Here is a 16,201-nt window from a genome sequence, read left to right as displayed (position 1 = left end):
TCGAATCACTAGCCGGGAACATTATTGACTGCATTCTAACTCCATTCGACAGGAATCCAGCAAAAATGTGATGACGACGGTTTTGAATCGAATAGCCTGAATGTCCTTGTGGAGGATGTACAGTGCAGTCCACTCCACACGGGACAGGTGGAAACCGTGTAGACATTCCTCTCAGCGAGAGCCAGTACCAAATTATCGTTCGGACTTGCTCCGGTCTGTCTCCAGGGCTCTCGTTTCATGGCTTGACTTGGGTTCTTTTTTCGCACAAAATACGAGCGGAACGGCGGGTGCACGAAAATAAAAAAATAAAAAGGGCCTGCAGGGTGCTGCAATAAGTTTGAATCCCAACGATGTCATGGCCCGGGCCATGCGAGTTGTATCACATAAATAGTATAATCAACGCCGACACAATCAATCTCGAAAAAATTAAAAAAAATTTGAAACTTTTTACTATATATAAGTATACAAGTACGTAGTATGCTGGGTTCGGTGACGAGTACGTAGTACTCTGTAAGTAGAAGATGACCATCGATAAGGACGGGCTGCAAGCCATTAACCCCTCGGTCAACTGGACATCGACGTCAGAGCGGGAACACAACCCGCCATGGGGATCGGGGTAAAGGCCTGTGGACAAATAGGCGGGTGCGGCTGCAATAGCGCGGCAGATGTCGAGGCCTGGATCGGACATATCATATCGTGCAATTTCCTCCGAACTCGAAACCTATGGGAGAATAACTCTGTGATGCCAACCCGTGCTCAGTGGAACCATCTTCATCCCGCTGCCAATAGTGTCTGTAAATTTCCGGTCTCCACGGTCCCCGTTGGAGGAGTCACCACAGGTACGGGTTCGATCACAAGGAACGGAAAGCGCAAAAATGTAAAAAAAAAAAAGCAAAGTGTGAAAAAGCCAAAAAAAAGGATCAGTCAAGAACCGAGGAAGAGGCTGAAGAAACCGCAAGGTAACCTCGAGGGCGGCCAATCAGCATAGCGGTGCATGGTGAGGGTCGACGGTGATTGGTGACTCGGGGAGGAACAGCGTTAGATCAAAAGTATATGGAGATTTTTCCGAGGATCAACTGCTGCTCTCCCGGTAGAGAAAGACAGCCGAAACATGTTCCAGCGTGACTCGCCACTGCGGAGATCTAATCTCACCATTTGGGAATCAAAAAGGGAAACAAGAAAGTTATTCTGGAGGCGTGGACCAGTGTTTGCCTCGGTTTCGGACCATCTGATCACCTTCTCCGCAATCCCGCGCCATGGGCGTTCTCAAGTTGGCGGGTTTCCAGAAAAACTTAGCTATGAGCCAACCAGGGTGGTTGAAGCTGGACCATGGGAGAATATGATCTTTGCTAGTGGTTTACTTGGCCAAATGCGGTGGAGCTGGGTATCTCCCATGGGTCGAGCCAACTGTGCCTCGTGAACGACCATGGGTCTCTGCTTACCGGATTGAATTTGGAGTACTCCGTACGAAGTACTCTGTACGCAGATTAGGTTTCTCTCTATCAAACTACCCCAAACCACTTGACCTTATTCTTCAATTAAGTTAGACGTCGGAAGTAGGATTCCTGGTTAGTTGAAACTTTGGGATGGGATTAGGTTCTTTTGGCTCTTTTGGCTCTTTTGGCTGTCTCAAACACAACCGGGATTCAACCCATGCTTAAAATCTGCTTAATCTTAAGACATTACTCCGTACGGGGTCTGGTCCCTGGGTCTGGTCACTTCTCGCCAAACTTCCGTTGACTCGACAACAAAAGGGTGCGGAAGGTGCATCCGAAAAACAAAACCCAAGTTCTTGGGCAGTGTTCGTGTTGGGTACCCAGAGCCCACCGAAGAGAATGGAGCCCGTGAAATTAAAAGCGAACTTCACAGCCGCCACGAAATCAAATAGTCCTACGCAGTACGGAGTCGAGGGAAATGAGATGAAAACAAGCAATGCAAAATATGGGCTCCAGTCTGAGCGCGACCCCCCCTTTTTCAGCCCATGCCGTGTTTTGGCCCACTTGACATTTCACCGGTAGAAACTGGAGTCCTTCTCTGTTGGCAGGTGGCGTTTTTGAGGGAGGGGAACACTAATTTTTGAGCGCATGCTCAAAATGAGAGGGGTACGATTTTATCGGAACCCCCCATGCATTTTTTGGTTCTACTCGATTGGACAAAAGACTATTTTGACTCCCGAGTTTGGGAATTGCGATACAATTTGGACGAAGTAACACCCGTACACAATAATGAGTCGGAACGTGCCGGATGAACAGATAAACACCCTCTATCGCAAAGTGTAACCAGAATCTGTATCCACAGTGGATTTGATATCGCCAAAAGGTTTGGGTCAGTTCTGGGAAGTCTGGGATTTACTGGGCCCTGACCGCTCCTCCGTGGACTTTGCCCAAGCGGGAACAGCGCAGTGACACGGCTCAGGTTGACGCGTCACGACGGTTTTTCTCAGGGATTTCCCTTTTTCCGAGAAAGCCGGGAAAATAATAAAAAAGGAGAAAAATAAAACAAAAAGGAAAAAGGCGGTCTGCCCGCACAATTGTCGGAGAAATGACCAACAGTCTGGAGTCTCAACCCCAGACCCCAGTTTAGATTTTGTATACAATATAGTCAATGATTGTCACCACATGGTCGGAACTGGGATGCTGAAATCCCAGTTGTAATCAGATGAGCACGTTGACGATCCGCCTTAATGCCGAGTGTCAATCAGGTACCGGCCCTTGGCCAACAATGGGCTGTCATCTGCACGGGGCTCCGATCGTGGCGGTTCCCACACGGCAGATCGTCATTGTCCCTAAATCAAGGTTGTCAGTGTGCACATCACCGTTCTTGGTATTCCGTGTAGTGCGTGAGTGTTTAGCCACACATGCCCTATACTGTATGCGCTGTACTCCGTACAAGTACTCTGTATAATTGATTTGATATTACGGAGTTCAATGTAGAAAGACTCAAAATATGATCTCAGGAGTACTCCGTATGTGCACGAGAGGATCTATAGATAGCCAAACGGTCACGATTTCTTCAGGTTGCATCCCAGTGGACCCAGTTATTTGCACAGGGCTACGGAGTACAGAGGACTCTGTCCAGAGAGCAAACCTTGGAAATTCAAAGGGCTCCAGGGTATCGGTGATTGGCCGATAGACCCCGATACCGGACCCCTCTTGCATTTTAGCTCCAAAGAACTCCACATTCTTGCATGGTGCAGCACGGACCGCCAATAAGAAACCGTTCATTGCAAGCTTGGAGACGGCAGATAGTCGATAGCCGAGCTTGGCATTGATGGATCGACCAATGATACTTTAGGGCCCACCAAGAGCTGACGCGTGCACATCCCGTGCCTTTCCAACGTGGTATCTGTCTCGTACAAGGTATACACTTTGCCCTCACCTTAGAATCAAGAGATTATTGAAGCATATATGGAGGCCTCTACTCCGTAGACCATACATAGCTCAGCGTGGGATCTTGGCGACCTTTATTCAGGTAATTTTACACTTCCCACTTCACTCTTAGTGTCTCTATAGTTCCCTCCAATGTAGGGAGTACTTCTTGTACATGCTCTCTGTAATTTACCCGAAATAAGCAGTCAAGTGACGTGGGACCCCGCAACGCCCGTTTGGCTGTGATCCCTGCGTGCGATCCTGAGACTCCACCCATGAACACTGCCTCAGGGTCAACGCTAAACATGAAACATGAAACACTCAGGTGGATCTTGAATCCGTAATGTTTTTTTTTTTTTTTTTTTCAAATACTCAGATCCCCTACGCTGCAAGCTATGAATGATTAGACGTCATATCACGGTCGGATCTCGTGTCGAGACAGAAGTTGACCCACGTAGTCCTCTGTACGGCGTACGGAGTACTTCGGACACGGCTTTTCATAGGTATCCTCCCAAGGCCTGAGATGCGTCTGCCCCATAATAAACTTTTTGCCTTAAAAGGCGATAAACACCATGATCGGGCCCTCCCGAAAAGAAAGTTTGGTCCCGTTCTCGCGGTACACTTGTAATGCCGAAAAAAGAAAGAATATCGCGACGTGACGATTGGATGCAGACCGGGAATTACGGTGTGCGCTGTCTGGTAGTAACCACTATAGCATCATCGGGAGGTTCAAGCTCCCCTGTTCATAAGACGCACTTGCAGAAAGTGGATTTGAATAACCCTTGGCATATGTCACTCGGCATGAACACTGAGAGATTACGGAGTACATATTGTGTACTTGTACAAGTGCAGCGTAGCGTACAGATAGCGTTCTCAGCCTAGGGGGTACGAGTCACCCAAGCCCTTCGTGCAGGACGGAGTACTCCGTACAGTTGACGTCGAGAGAGAGCGCGCCAGAGGCGCCCGATCCACAAAGAGCCCCTCACTGTGTGCCTCAACCGTCGTGAATGGGGCGTCCTGCAGGGTCTCCGATCCCTTACGGACTTGTTGTTAAACAAAGAGAGCAGTCGACAAAATATTGAACTTAGAAAATCTGGTAAATAACTAATAAATTTGGAAAGGAAAAAAAATAAAAATAAAAGCAACAAAGAACTAAACCCCAACACCCACACCTCTCACGTTGCTTGTGTGACTCCAAATCCTTGATCTTGACAGTCCCAATCATTCAAAGCGCAACTCTTCTCCTGAAAGCCCCGATCCCTGCTGTGATGCGCGGTTCAATAGCCCTACGCCCGCTGATTGGCTGTCAACCTTCAGTGTCTCCAGCGTATAGTTCCCTTCACATGAATTCCGAAATTCCTCGGTATCTCGCATGACGGCTTTGCTGTGCTTCGTACATGGTACATGCGCATACGGAGTAGATATTAGGTATTAGGCATTCTGCATTTGGCATTTGGCGCAACACGCGATCGCTACGACATCGACATACATTGTAGACATGCAGACTTAAATTAATCCTTCTTTTTCACTGTTCACTCCGTGCGTACAGTTCGTTTATTTTTTTATTTTTTTATTTTTTTGAGAAAAAAATCCGGTTATTTCCCGGGATCGAACCCATTGGGACCCAAGGTTCGTTGTCGACGAACTCGTAGTAATTTCATTCACTCCGTAAGAGGAAATTTAGATGAGAAAGAGTGTGGTAAGAAATATTAAGAATTAAGAATTAAGAATTAAACTCGGATCCTCTACTCTCAAAGGGGGATAGTAGACCCTGAAAAATTAGAATTGGAATTAGAATTGGAATTGAATATTGTTAATACAAAGACCCTGTAAGAGCTGTAAGAGCATGGAAAAGGTAAAAGGGGGCACCCCTTATCAGGGTCTGTGTGTATACTCTCCCGTTCACACATCTTCATTCCCCGGTTCCTGTGGGAATTTCAGTTCAGGGGGAGGCTGTGTAGCCGTGGACAGATTCCAATCCCGCGTGGGATCTGAATTATAGAGGTTGTGTTGCAGCATGCCTGTAGTATACTTCGTAGATTGGACTTTAATTACTAGATTGCTAGATCCTACTAAAGTACTAAAGTACACATGGCATAGATATTGTATACAATTTAGCGCCCTTAAGATCGATAGATTGCAAATAGTACAGCTATAGTCTCTATCTTTTGGAGCAATGTACACAACGTACCAGTTCTTACGGAGTACTGTAGTGTAGATATCTAAGGTAATTTCCAAATTCCCCACAGCCAAGCCTCAGCGCTGCGAGAGCTTACGCGGCCACGTCCTGCGCCAAGCCTGAGCTTAGGCATTTGGCGCTTCTTGGCAGTCCCTTGAGCCCACTTCGCTGGGGTCCCCCCTCCTTTCCTTCTTCCTTATTTTCGGGACCCTGATGACGAATACTTGACTTTTTACCGTGTGGCGACTGAGCTGAGGCATTATTATTTCTCTCGTGTGGGTGGCAATGGTGTACGTACCAGTTACTATGTTTAGAGTAGGGGGGAAGAAGGGCTGGAGAGAGCTGGCTTTGGTACAGACATGCTCACAATCGAGGGCAGTGGCATACCCCAGACCCTGCCCGTTGGTTTTAAGATAGTCCGATATGATTGACATGATTGTCGCCCTTAGGAGCGATCCCTACCTTATTGCCCCCTGTCACCATGCTTGGCCTTGTAGATTATTCTACGAGGTTTTGATAAAAAGCAAAGATCGACTCTACACCCTGCACGCTTGTTTGTTTAGATCTAGATCTCGATTCACTCTGTCTCCAGCTTGAGTTGAGAATCAATTTTTGTAAAACATATTGAAAATTGGGTTTGTTCCAATGTTGGGAAACTGTAGTTTTGTCAATAGTCGCGTATTGCGGGCGCCAAAATGCCCAGAAATATATCACGGCCTAACAAGCGTTCGAAGCCACCTGGGCAACTCGGCACTGCACTATGCAGCCACTTCGTGTCGTGCTACCTGACCTTCAGGGCTTAATTCACAATCTTGGAATTACGTAGAAATGACATAGAAACCCCATGAGAGTCATTCAGATTCAAAATAAAATTCCCTAACGACTTTTTCGATGATGTACAATGACAATTATTGACACGCCGAACGTCCGTGGATGAAAACCAGACCAAATAAAAACACCGGCTAGAAAGTGAAACAGACCATATCGTAGCTGTAACTAATAATGCATGAAGAGAAGCAAACCAGCGATCCCATAACAACACCGCCCTTAGATCATAATAGACAATTCCGGTCGCTCCATGTCGCCCTCGATCTCCGGGTAGTAAGGAACCATCGCATCCGCACCCTGGACGTATGCGTCGTTGTACAGACGCCAGTAAGGAACGCGCACCTTACGAGCAGGGTGGAACAGACCGGCCCAGACGTAGTTCATGACGGTACCGGTGCCAACGGCCATGCGAATGGCTTCAATCGCCTCGATGATTCGGTCGATGACATGGGGACTGGTTTCGAAGATGTTGGGGAAGACGAGGTTGAGAAGGTGGACCATGGCGTCTTCGCAGCCAAGTCCGACAACACCGAGAGCAACGTGCTTGACCACGCTGGCCGCGGTTTGTCGGTGGACTTGGTCACGGTCGGTGAGGGCATCCTCCAGCAATGGAGTGACGGCGTAGACGTAGTCCTTGGCCATCTCGCCGATGTATTCGAATAAGAAGGACAGGGCCTTGAGCACACCGTTCTGCACGTTGAGCTCGGGCACACGGTACTCGTTCATGAGGGCCGGAAGAACAGTGAAGGGAGCACAAGTCTCAGCCACGATACCGATGGCAACAGCTGTACAAACACGAGATTGACGTTCCTGCACTCGCAAGTTGTTGAGAAGCGTGGCGAGAACATCCTGAGGACCGATGGCCTTAGCAATGAAACCGAAGGTGTTGTTGGCTGCTCGGCGAATTCCCTTCTTGTGAGCCTTGAGCATGTCAAGTAGTTCGAAGCAGATACGCATCCATTCACGGGCGTTGACAGACTCGGGTCCACGGTCGGCGATACGACCGACCAGGTCAATGGTGTTTTCCTGCACCTTTTCGTGACGGTTACGGAGAATAGGGGTGAGTCGGGGGAGAAGGTCGCGAATGGGTGGCTGCATCTGGTTGATACCAACGACTGTGACAATGGATCGCAAAGCACCCAGAATGGAACCCAAGACTTCTGGGTATTCTTCACCAAGGTATTCGTAGAGAACGACACCAAGCTTGCCCATCAGCGCATCTTCGCCACACTGCTTCATGACCATCGCAATTCGGGAGATCAGATCCGCGGCCTGCTGTCGGACAGTGGCAGACTTGTTGTTCAGACGCCAGAGAATAGTACTGACAATCTGGGGGAGGTATGGCTTGCATCGCGAGCCGAGCGCATTCACAACGGTACCGAATCCATTCAGGATCACGATATCTTCGATGCTTTGTTCCTGGAAGGCAAAGAGAACACCGTCGATGAGGCGCTCCTCCAGCCTCTCAGAGATATCGGCGGCTCCGAGGGATGCAACGAGCTTTTCAACAGTCTCAACCGTCATCTTGCGGTACGGCTCACTTTCGTCTTTCAGATTGTTGACGGTGCGCTCGAGAATCTCGCCGACACCAACCTTCTGGCCCAAGTCAACGGTGGTATCAACCACCTGGCGGTAGTTTCGTCGGTCGAGTGCCATACGTCGAACCCAGAAGCTCTTGAAGAACTCGGTCAAAACGTGCTCCTTAAGGTAACTAGCAGTGACACCGTCTGTGCTTGCACACTGGGACACCACCTTCAAAACAACCTTCTTCATCTCCTCATCCGGCGATGAGAATTCACGAAGGAGAATCTCCATAATTTGTGAAGTGTAGTAGTTGGAGTATTCCTCATCCTAAAACCTCTCGTTAGCCATCTGCCATTCAATGATTCTACCAGACACCACTTACCATCAGCGGAATAATGTAACCGACGGCCTTCAAGAAGGCGGCGAGACCCTTGCCGCGCTGCTTGCGGGCACCGGTCCAGAGAGGGTTCAGGATGTCGTCGAAGCTTTCGATACCATAGGGGTTCGCAGCTTCAGCCAGAGCGGCCACAGACAGAGCGGTGACAGTTCGGACCTTGGCCTGTTCATCACCGAGGTTGTCAGAGATACAATCAACCAGACCCTTGAGGTGAGGCAGAATGGCACAGCCCATGAGAATGGGGATCTGCTGGATAATCTTGACACCGGTGTGTCGGGCTTGCCAGGATTTCTTACTGCGGCAGACAGCGCGGAGGAAAGGAAGGAGGGCGGGGATTCCGAGGGCAGATGCCACAACGGCGAAAGCTCGAGCTGTGGTGTTTCGCACATACTCGTCAACGTGATCAATATCAGGGCGCATGGTACTGATCATGGTAGCAAGACCGGCGGCCTTGGAAAGGTTGGAGATAATCTCTCGTCCCTCGACACGGGCATAGTAGTCTTGATCGATAAGCAACGGCTCGATGACAACCAGGATCTTGTGGACGTAGGGGCGGACCAGATCATCAAGCTTGTAGAGAACACGGTCAATGACCTTGACCAGCAGGTGGCGTTCCTGGTCCTCCAAGGACTTCTCCATAAGCAAGGGCAGGATCTGGTTGAACAGAGCACCAGCTCCGAAGTTGCGTGCATTATCTGTAAGCTGTCGCAAAGCAGTCTTTCGCATGGGTGGAGTTCCGTTCTTAACCTTGAGCAGTAATCTCATGATCTTTCGCTCCTTCATCTCCTCAACACTCATGCTGGTTTCGTCACCACCCTCCATCAGCTTACCGAAGTAGGCCATATCCTCCGGCTTGAAGAACTGGAGATCGCCAACGCCGGGGATATCGGTTGGAAGCTCTTTGCCCATAGACTTGGAGCTTTCGGGCTCTTGCATCATGAATCCTCCGATACCACCAGCCGCCATAGGTGCAGGAGTGGCCATAAGCTTGCGGGCCTGGGTTCGAATTGGTTCATAGCCGGGTGGAGGATCAAGAACTTTGTAGCCATCAGCCTCACCGGGAAGCATGAAGTCAAGCTCTTCATCGGACCATCCAGCCATTGGGCCAGACGGGCCAGCAGCCGCTACAGGGGCTGCCTGCGAAGGATGCATAGGGGTAGCAAGTCCTTGGTTACCAACAGGAGTGGCGGACGTGAGCGATGGTGCCAGATCCCATCGCGATCGCTTGGGGGCTTCGGCGGAACCATCGGGCGCCGGGGCGGCATCCCAGCGAGATCTCTTCGGCTTGGATTCTTTCGATCCTTCTGGTTCAGCAGGAGTTTCTGTGCCCACGTCCCACCTCTTCTTTCGCTTCTTAGCGGCACCATCCTCAGGCACTGGGGTCACATTGGAGGTCTCCTTGCTCTGTTCCACTTGCTTCAGGGTAGCCTCGTGTTCAGTCACATCTTCGCCAGCCTCTCGCTTCTCTTGGATCAACTTCTGCACACGTTCTTCCTCCTTCTCGAGTTCTCGAAGAGCCATGACCTCACGGTAAGTCTGACCGTCGCCCTCGGCATTGGCTTGACCATTGGCGGCGAAGGGATCGGCGCGTGTCGGGGTCAGGCCACCACGGTTGAATCGGCGCTTCTGGTAGTCTGTCTCGCGGTCGGCAATTCGAGCTGCCTTTTCGCGACCTAGCAGAATATCCTCCTCCTCCACGCCGTGTCCCTGAGCCATCTCATCGATTTGACTTCGGGTGGCAGTGTATTGACCGACCAAATTATGTCCTCCGTTCGCGTCCTCCATTTCTTCATCCTCACCGTCGACAGCGATCGATGTGTTGTAGCCCGAGTACTTGTCGGGACCGCCCCGGTCGTACAGAGTCGTGTCGAAGGAGTCCGTCAAGGAGGCCTTGGTTGAGTTATCAGTGCGTTGATCAGACGGGTCAAAGGTCTTAGAGCCTTTAGCTCCAGCGGCAGCGGCATTGCGCTCAGCTTGAAGCCGGCGAACGGCCTCAAGGTCAGCTGCAGTGGCGATCAGTTTCAGTTGCGGCGGGAGAGCTTGCGGAAACTTACCGTCGGACATGGTGATGAAAATCAGGAGTCGCGAGAATATGAGTGAGCCTGTGTACCGCAAAAAAGGTCAACGAAGCTACATTCGGATTGAGAGCCGTGGGTACGGTCGCAGCAATTGTCGACGATGCGCGGTTGCTTGGCCTCGCGATGAGATTGAAAAGGTCGTTGGCGGTACGCGCTAGCGGATACTGACTAAGAATTATGGTGCCCAGGTCACGTTTTTGCTACGACTTCTGATAAGCTCACTCGATAAGAGACCGGAGCATCTTTGATCCGAGAGAATGCGCACGTGCGTCCAAATTTCCATTTGTTCCCCCCGGACCCACTTCCTTGTTGACATCCGCTTTCAATTTTGTATAGTTTACTTGTACATTCTCAAAGCTCACTGTGGAATCGAGAAAACATCGAAATGTACAATCTTTTCATTTAGCTGAATGGCTCGCGCTATGGGCTGGCCTTCATCCAGGTTCCGAGTACAGTGATCACTTGTCGTTTTCAGAATTGATGACACAGCACAAAGGTTTCTGAGATGCTCTATCTTGATCAAATTTGTGATTCACGATGTACTATCTATCGTCTGATGAACATGGGAAGAGATAGGTGTCATGCAAAACCCTCACCATGCATTGAACCACACAACGCCTGATCATGGTGTACCTGCAACGCAGCAACTGTAGACGCGAGAGGTAAAGGAAAAATTGATGATTGAGTCTGGGACAAGAGGAAATCAAACAACCACTAACATAGCCCTCAATTGATTTTCTCATTGTTGATAGTACAGATTACCAACCTTTTGGATAGACCTGTGGGGTTCTAAGAGCGCTGCGCGCATAGTCGCTGAATGTTCTACCAATGTGCCAGTGACATTACAGGCTGCATAAGTCCCGGTGATTTTGGAGCCCAATACTCCGTACCAGTTGAGACTTCTTTTCTTAGAAGAGAATATGCCGTTAGTAACAACCTTGGAAGAGACAGGAGAAGAAAGAGAAACCCCTCGATGACCAATGGGAGATCATTTACAGGGCGCTAATGCAAAGCGCCTCCAGCCTGCAGTCTTTCAAGGCTCTAGGAATTGAGAAAATTTCTTGAATGCTTCCAGTCAAAATTTCTTCCAACGTCAATTCTTGCAATGCAGGAAAATGGCACCGAAGCAAAATCATTCCGCCCTAATGCCAATTTCCTTGTCTCACAGCAAAGCGGCTATTTGCTGTTTGTTGGCCAGTCAAACGGTTGCTAGTGTAACATTTGACCCCTGCGGTTACATAAAACCTAGATTATGGACCCTTTCATCAAAGCATATAGCAGCAATTCGAAGGGGTGTTCTCTATCTCCACGGTGGTTCCCACCTATGTGGATATTGACAACAAAGAAGCCAATTTTAGCACCGATCGTGTCCCAGTCACCAGACTCGGAGACTTTCCTAGACATGAATACTCGGAATTGGATACACATATCAATATAATAAGGTTCCCTGATTGGTACTGTCCGAGGTTCATTGAGTCGAGCCCACAACGTTTGGTTGGATTCGGTATGCGCCATAGGCCTACCTGTGCGGCATTCCCAAACTCAGAACTCATCCTTTGTTACACATCAGTGAAGCCCTAACTTTGTGTTTAATGTGACTCTTGTCTGTTTACCGGGCGTGTTTGTTGATTTTAATCTGACATATAACCTTGGCCCTTTCCTGTACCCCAGTGTTCGCTTTGAAGCAAATCCTACACAGTATCTCACACTACTGGGAGTCCAAGGTCAAGACCTGCTGTTTGGCAACACATCATTTTTTTCCGTCCCATTTCCCTTGCACTCCTTCCCTCATTCTTGCGCAATTCCAGAGTGATCTAATCAATCCATCACTCTTGCCTACCGGTATCGCCCAGGTGTATCGCCAACCTTGGAAGTACTACAGAAACCTCGATCAACATGGTCTTCCTGATTTGGGCTTTTGCTATACTCACAGTAGGAGCTGTGAATGCAGACCTAGGACAACCTCACCCTCTGGCCCTCGCCTCATCATTTACCAATATCTACCACCAACTTGATAGCATCCACCTCGGAAACTGTTCCCTCGCCAACGCAACGCTCCCACTGAGCGCAACAAAAACCCCTCTTCCAGCTCCATCCACGAACCTCACACTCAAATACGTTGCATTGGGCCGAGGAACTCAAAACTACACTTGCCCATCGAATAGTTCCTCGGACCCCGAGTCCAAAATCAAGCCCGAAGCCACAGGCGCCGTTGCCACTCTCTTCGACGCTTCTTGTCTCGCAGCTGCATCTGAAAGTCTACTTCATGAAGTCCCAGTCCTGATCAGCACCACTCCTCTTGGATCATTGGCATTCATGGCAGCCCTTGTGGCTCAAGGCACAAGAAGCACCAATCTGATTATCGGCGAACATTACTTCAATGGACAAGGTGACCCGGTATTTGATCTGAGCCTGAGTGGCCCCGACTCTTGGATTGCTACCACCAAAAAGGCCGCTGTTCCGGCACCAAATTCGACCCTGGGAACATCCATTGATGTTCCTTGGCTCAAGCTAGGATATAAGAAGGGCCATAATCTTGAGGTTCGTGGGAGCCTTTGATACTTCTTTTAGGAATAAAAAGCTAAACTGATGATTTGTAGGAGGTCTATCGCGTCGTCACATCCTTGGGTGATCCGCCCTCCACTTGTGCCGGCCAAAATGCGACGATTCTAGTGCCCTATGCGGCAGAATACTGGTTCTACGGGTAGTCATACTGGGCTCTATACGTTATGATGCTGGTGGCTATGTCATTTAATTCTTATAAGCGATGTGATGAGCTTGACCATGTCGGTCACTCATTTCTAGTCTACCTTGGGATGGATGCACTTGTGTTATGTGAGTTCAAAGAGATACCATTGACACACATAAAATATCGTATAAATTTCCCCACAAGTAGACTCGATACTAGGATCTGGCAGACAATTCAATTAATCTATTTCAATCATGTTCGAGTATACTTTGTATCACGAGCGCCAATCTCTTCACCCCCTCAACTAGCCGCCCTTCATCCTCCCACATGAAACACAACCTCAGTCTGCGATGCAACTCCCCCGCCGAAAAATCACCACCTGGAACTGCAAACGTCTCACCGCTACCTAGCACGAGGTTCTGCTTCTGCAGCGCTTCTTCACAAACTTGTGCTGACGTCAAGATATCAGGCAGTCGAATCCAGATGTAATATCCACCGACCAGTGGACTGGTCTCCGGATCAGGAGTGAATGTCACACCAAATGGAACGAGATGCGCTTTGACTGCAGACGCTAGAGCATTGTGTCTTCTTCGCCCTTCGGGTACTAAGAATTCACTGATATACTCGGGGAGGAAGTTGTCTTCCAGGAGCTCATTGACAAATGTCGACATGAGCTGTGACGGAGCACCACCAGATCGTGTGGAGCCACTATGAGCGAGTGTTCAGTAAAAATGGCTCCTCTCAATGTAAGTATCAATCGGAGCAAGGTGAGTACGTACGCTTCTGATAGACCAAATATAAACTCCGGCATCCCTTCAGCCCATCCGACTCGACATCCCGGACCGATAAGCTTGCTGAAAGATCCATTGCTCACAACATTGCCGAACCCATTATGCGGACCATTATCGAGAGCTCGATCGATATCCACGAGGCGAGCCGGAGGACCTGAAACCGAGTTGGGGTCTTGTGATGTGCCCCAACTGAGAAAATCATACACATCATCTGTTACGACGAGTGCGTCGTACTTGCGAGCAACCCTGATCAGAGCTTCACGCCGAGTGCGAGGCATTGTCTTTCCTGACGGGTTGGCGAATGTTGGAACACAGTAGATGACATGTTTGTAGATCTTGCCATGAGGCCTATTCTCGGTCTTGTATATCTTGTGTGCTGGTAAGTCCCTGACCGCGAGAGCAGGCTTTTATGCATACCTTTTCATCCTGACACACCGAGCTTTCTCGAAGTTCGAATTCCCTCAAAGCCGCCTCTAGTGCTTCAACATCCAAGCCCTCTTCGTCTTCGGGTACACCTCGCAGTCGCCCCATAAATCCAGCGTCTTCGAAGATTCGGAATCCAAGATGATAAGTTGGCTCCACGAGCCAAATCATCTTTGTCTGAGCCGGGTCCGTGAATACCTGCAACACACATGCTAAATTCTGACTGGCGCCGCCGGTAATGCATACTCGGTCGACACCGACGGGCTGTGGAGGGGCATAAGATTTGGAAAGCCAATTGGCTATATTTTCTCGCAAAGGAAGGTGGCCTTCATTTGGGCCATATTCCAATCCTGTTGCGAATATAGTCTCGTTTGATAGAGCGTCATTTGCTGCTTTCTTGAGTCGGTCGACTGGGAGCATGGAAATGGCGGGCCATCCTTGAAAGAGGTCGATCTGGCTATCTGGAGGATTACCTGAGTCTAAAGACATGATTCGAAGTTCAATTCAACCTTTGGAAACAGCGAGCCCAATCTTCTTTATACTTTCAAAGTTCACGGCCTCGGGGCTTGCTTCGGGAATATAAGCGATCCGACCAATCAGACCGAACCGGCCGCTTATCAGATTCGAAGGTTGCTTTCCTCATACAGCGAGATTCTGTTACGAGACATCTGGAAATCCACATTCTACTCATATCCAAAAAGAGAAAGAGTTACCGATTGCTCGCGCTTCATAATGTCATCTTCGAACGCCAAAAACAAAACCGCCCATTCCCGATTTGGACGCTATGGAACAGCGCCAGGACCAATGCAAATACAAATGGGACATTTCATGCCTTGTCCTGCCAAAATGTACCTACCCCGCAACAGGGGGGAAATTCGCCTATACGCAAAGAACGCCGGTTATGCCTTTTTCATAAATAATATGGCTGAGGCTCCATGCCTATGATAACGCAAACTGTGCTAGCGCAAGTTTCGAGCAATAAGCTCTCCCGGTTTATACATTGTCGTCTTCGTAGACAAAGTTTATGTCGCGGATGCGACGGCGGTTCGTAGCGACGAACTCCTGGTCGCCGGCAGGTCGTTCGTTGCGGGTATTGGCGGTCAACATGCTCTGGAGACTCATGCAAATGCTCTCGACGTTCTGCACGGGAGACCAGCCGGAGGAACCGAGGAGGTCGAGACAAATGATGCCGTTGCTATAGATGTGAGGATGGATAGGGATCGAACGGGGTACGCCGGTCGCGTCGTCGCTTTTGATGAATTGGACCTCTGGGGGTTCTGGTCGGACAGACTGTTAGATATTTGGTTTCGGTGGACACTGCACGCACCGAGAGTCTACTTACCGATAGGGTACTTGTTGCTGAAAGTGAATTTCAGACGATAGACCTGGTCCAGATAGAGAGGGTTCTCGTCCAGGACTTTGATATCCATCTGCCACTCTTCCAGATTGTCACATTTCACGATTGCGATTCCCGGCGGGACATGATCCTGCATCTGTATCGGTCAAAGAGTCAGCACGGAGGTCGAGACGGGCTACTGAAATGGTGGGCGTCGCAAGAGATCTGCGAACAGAACGCAGTCGGCGGGGCAGAGGTGATAAGGATTCGGCAACGATAGGAAATTACCTTCACGAGCTCCTGTAGGACATCAAAAGTTAGTCAGATGTATTTGAGAAATGTTTCAAAACACTTTACCTTGCTCAGGCGCTTGGTAGCAAACATGATGCTGTGTGATGGATAAGTTGAAAGGTCTTGGAGAGCTCTGGTGGAGAAGAGGGGCGGTGGAGCAGGCGGATGTATGACGTGTGGAAGCTCAAGTATACAACGCGTAGGAAGACGCAAGTGAATATACCATCCACTACAAATTCAAATTGAGTAACTTATTGAGGCGCGAACGTGAGTGGGGAGACAATCTACACGTGATGG

The 16,201-nt window shown here is 49.4% G+C and overlaps 4 protein-coding genes across 4 annotated transcripts; 1 reads left to right on the top strand and 3 right to left on the bottom strand.

Annotated features, from left to right (window-relative positions):
- Window positions 1–6,594: 6,594 nt before the first annotated feature.
- Window positions 6,595–10,360, bottom strand: N7506_002459 (U2 snRNP complex subunit HSH155; the record flags this gene model as incomplete). The annotated part of the gene is made up of 2 exons (XM_056951754.1): window positions 6,595–8,226; window positions 8,282–10,360. 2 exons carry the CDS (start codon window positions 10,358–10,360, stop codon window positions 6,595–6,597), a joined length of 3,711 nt encoding a protein of 1,236 aa, XP_056814905.1.
- Window positions 10,361–12,270: 1,910 nt separating this feature from the next.
- Window positions 12,271–13,082, top strand: N7506_002458 (DUF3455 domain-containing protein; the record flags this gene model as incomplete). Its single annotated transcript, XM_056951753.1, has 2 exons — window positions 12,271–12,915; window positions 12,975–13,082. 2 exons carry the CDS (start codon window positions 12,271–12,273, stop codon window positions 13,080–13,082), a joined length of 753 nt encoding a protein of 250 aa, XP_056814904.1.
- A 229-nt stretch (window positions 13,083–13,311) lies between these two features.
- On the bottom strand, window positions 13,312–14,766 carry N7506_002457 (aminotransferase-like domain-containing protein; the record flags this gene model as incomplete). The annotated part of the gene is made up of 3 exons (XM_056951752.1): window positions 13,312–13,771; window positions 13,843–14,213; window positions 14,272–14,766. 3 exons carry the CDS (start codon window positions 14,764–14,766, stop codon window positions 13,312–13,314), a joined length of 1,326 nt encoding a protein of 441 aa, XP_056814903.1.
- Window positions 14,767–15,270: 504 nt separating this feature from the next.
- Window positions 15,271–15,997, bottom strand: N7506_002456 (ubiquitin-conjugating enzyme E2; the record flags this gene model as incomplete). The annotated part of the gene is made up of 4 exons (XM_056951751.1): window positions 15,271–15,554; window positions 15,620–15,770; window positions 15,902–15,913; window positions 15,971–15,997. 4 exons carry the CDS (start codon window positions 15,995–15,997, stop codon window positions 15,271–15,273), a joined length of 474 nt encoding a protein of 157 aa, XP_056814902.1.
- Window positions 15,998–16,201: the final 204 nt, after the last annotated feature.

Source organism: Penicillium brevicompactum (genome assembly GCF_028827555.1).
Source record: "Penicillium brevicompactum strain IBT 35665 chromosome Unknown utg000001l_segment0_segment1, whole genome shotgun sequence".
Taxonomy (NCBI): Eukaryota; Fungi; Ascomycota; class Eurotiomycetes; order Eurotiales; family Aspergillaceae; genus Penicillium; species Penicillium brevicompactum.
This window is presented reverse-complemented; position numbering and strand designations above follow the sequence as displayed.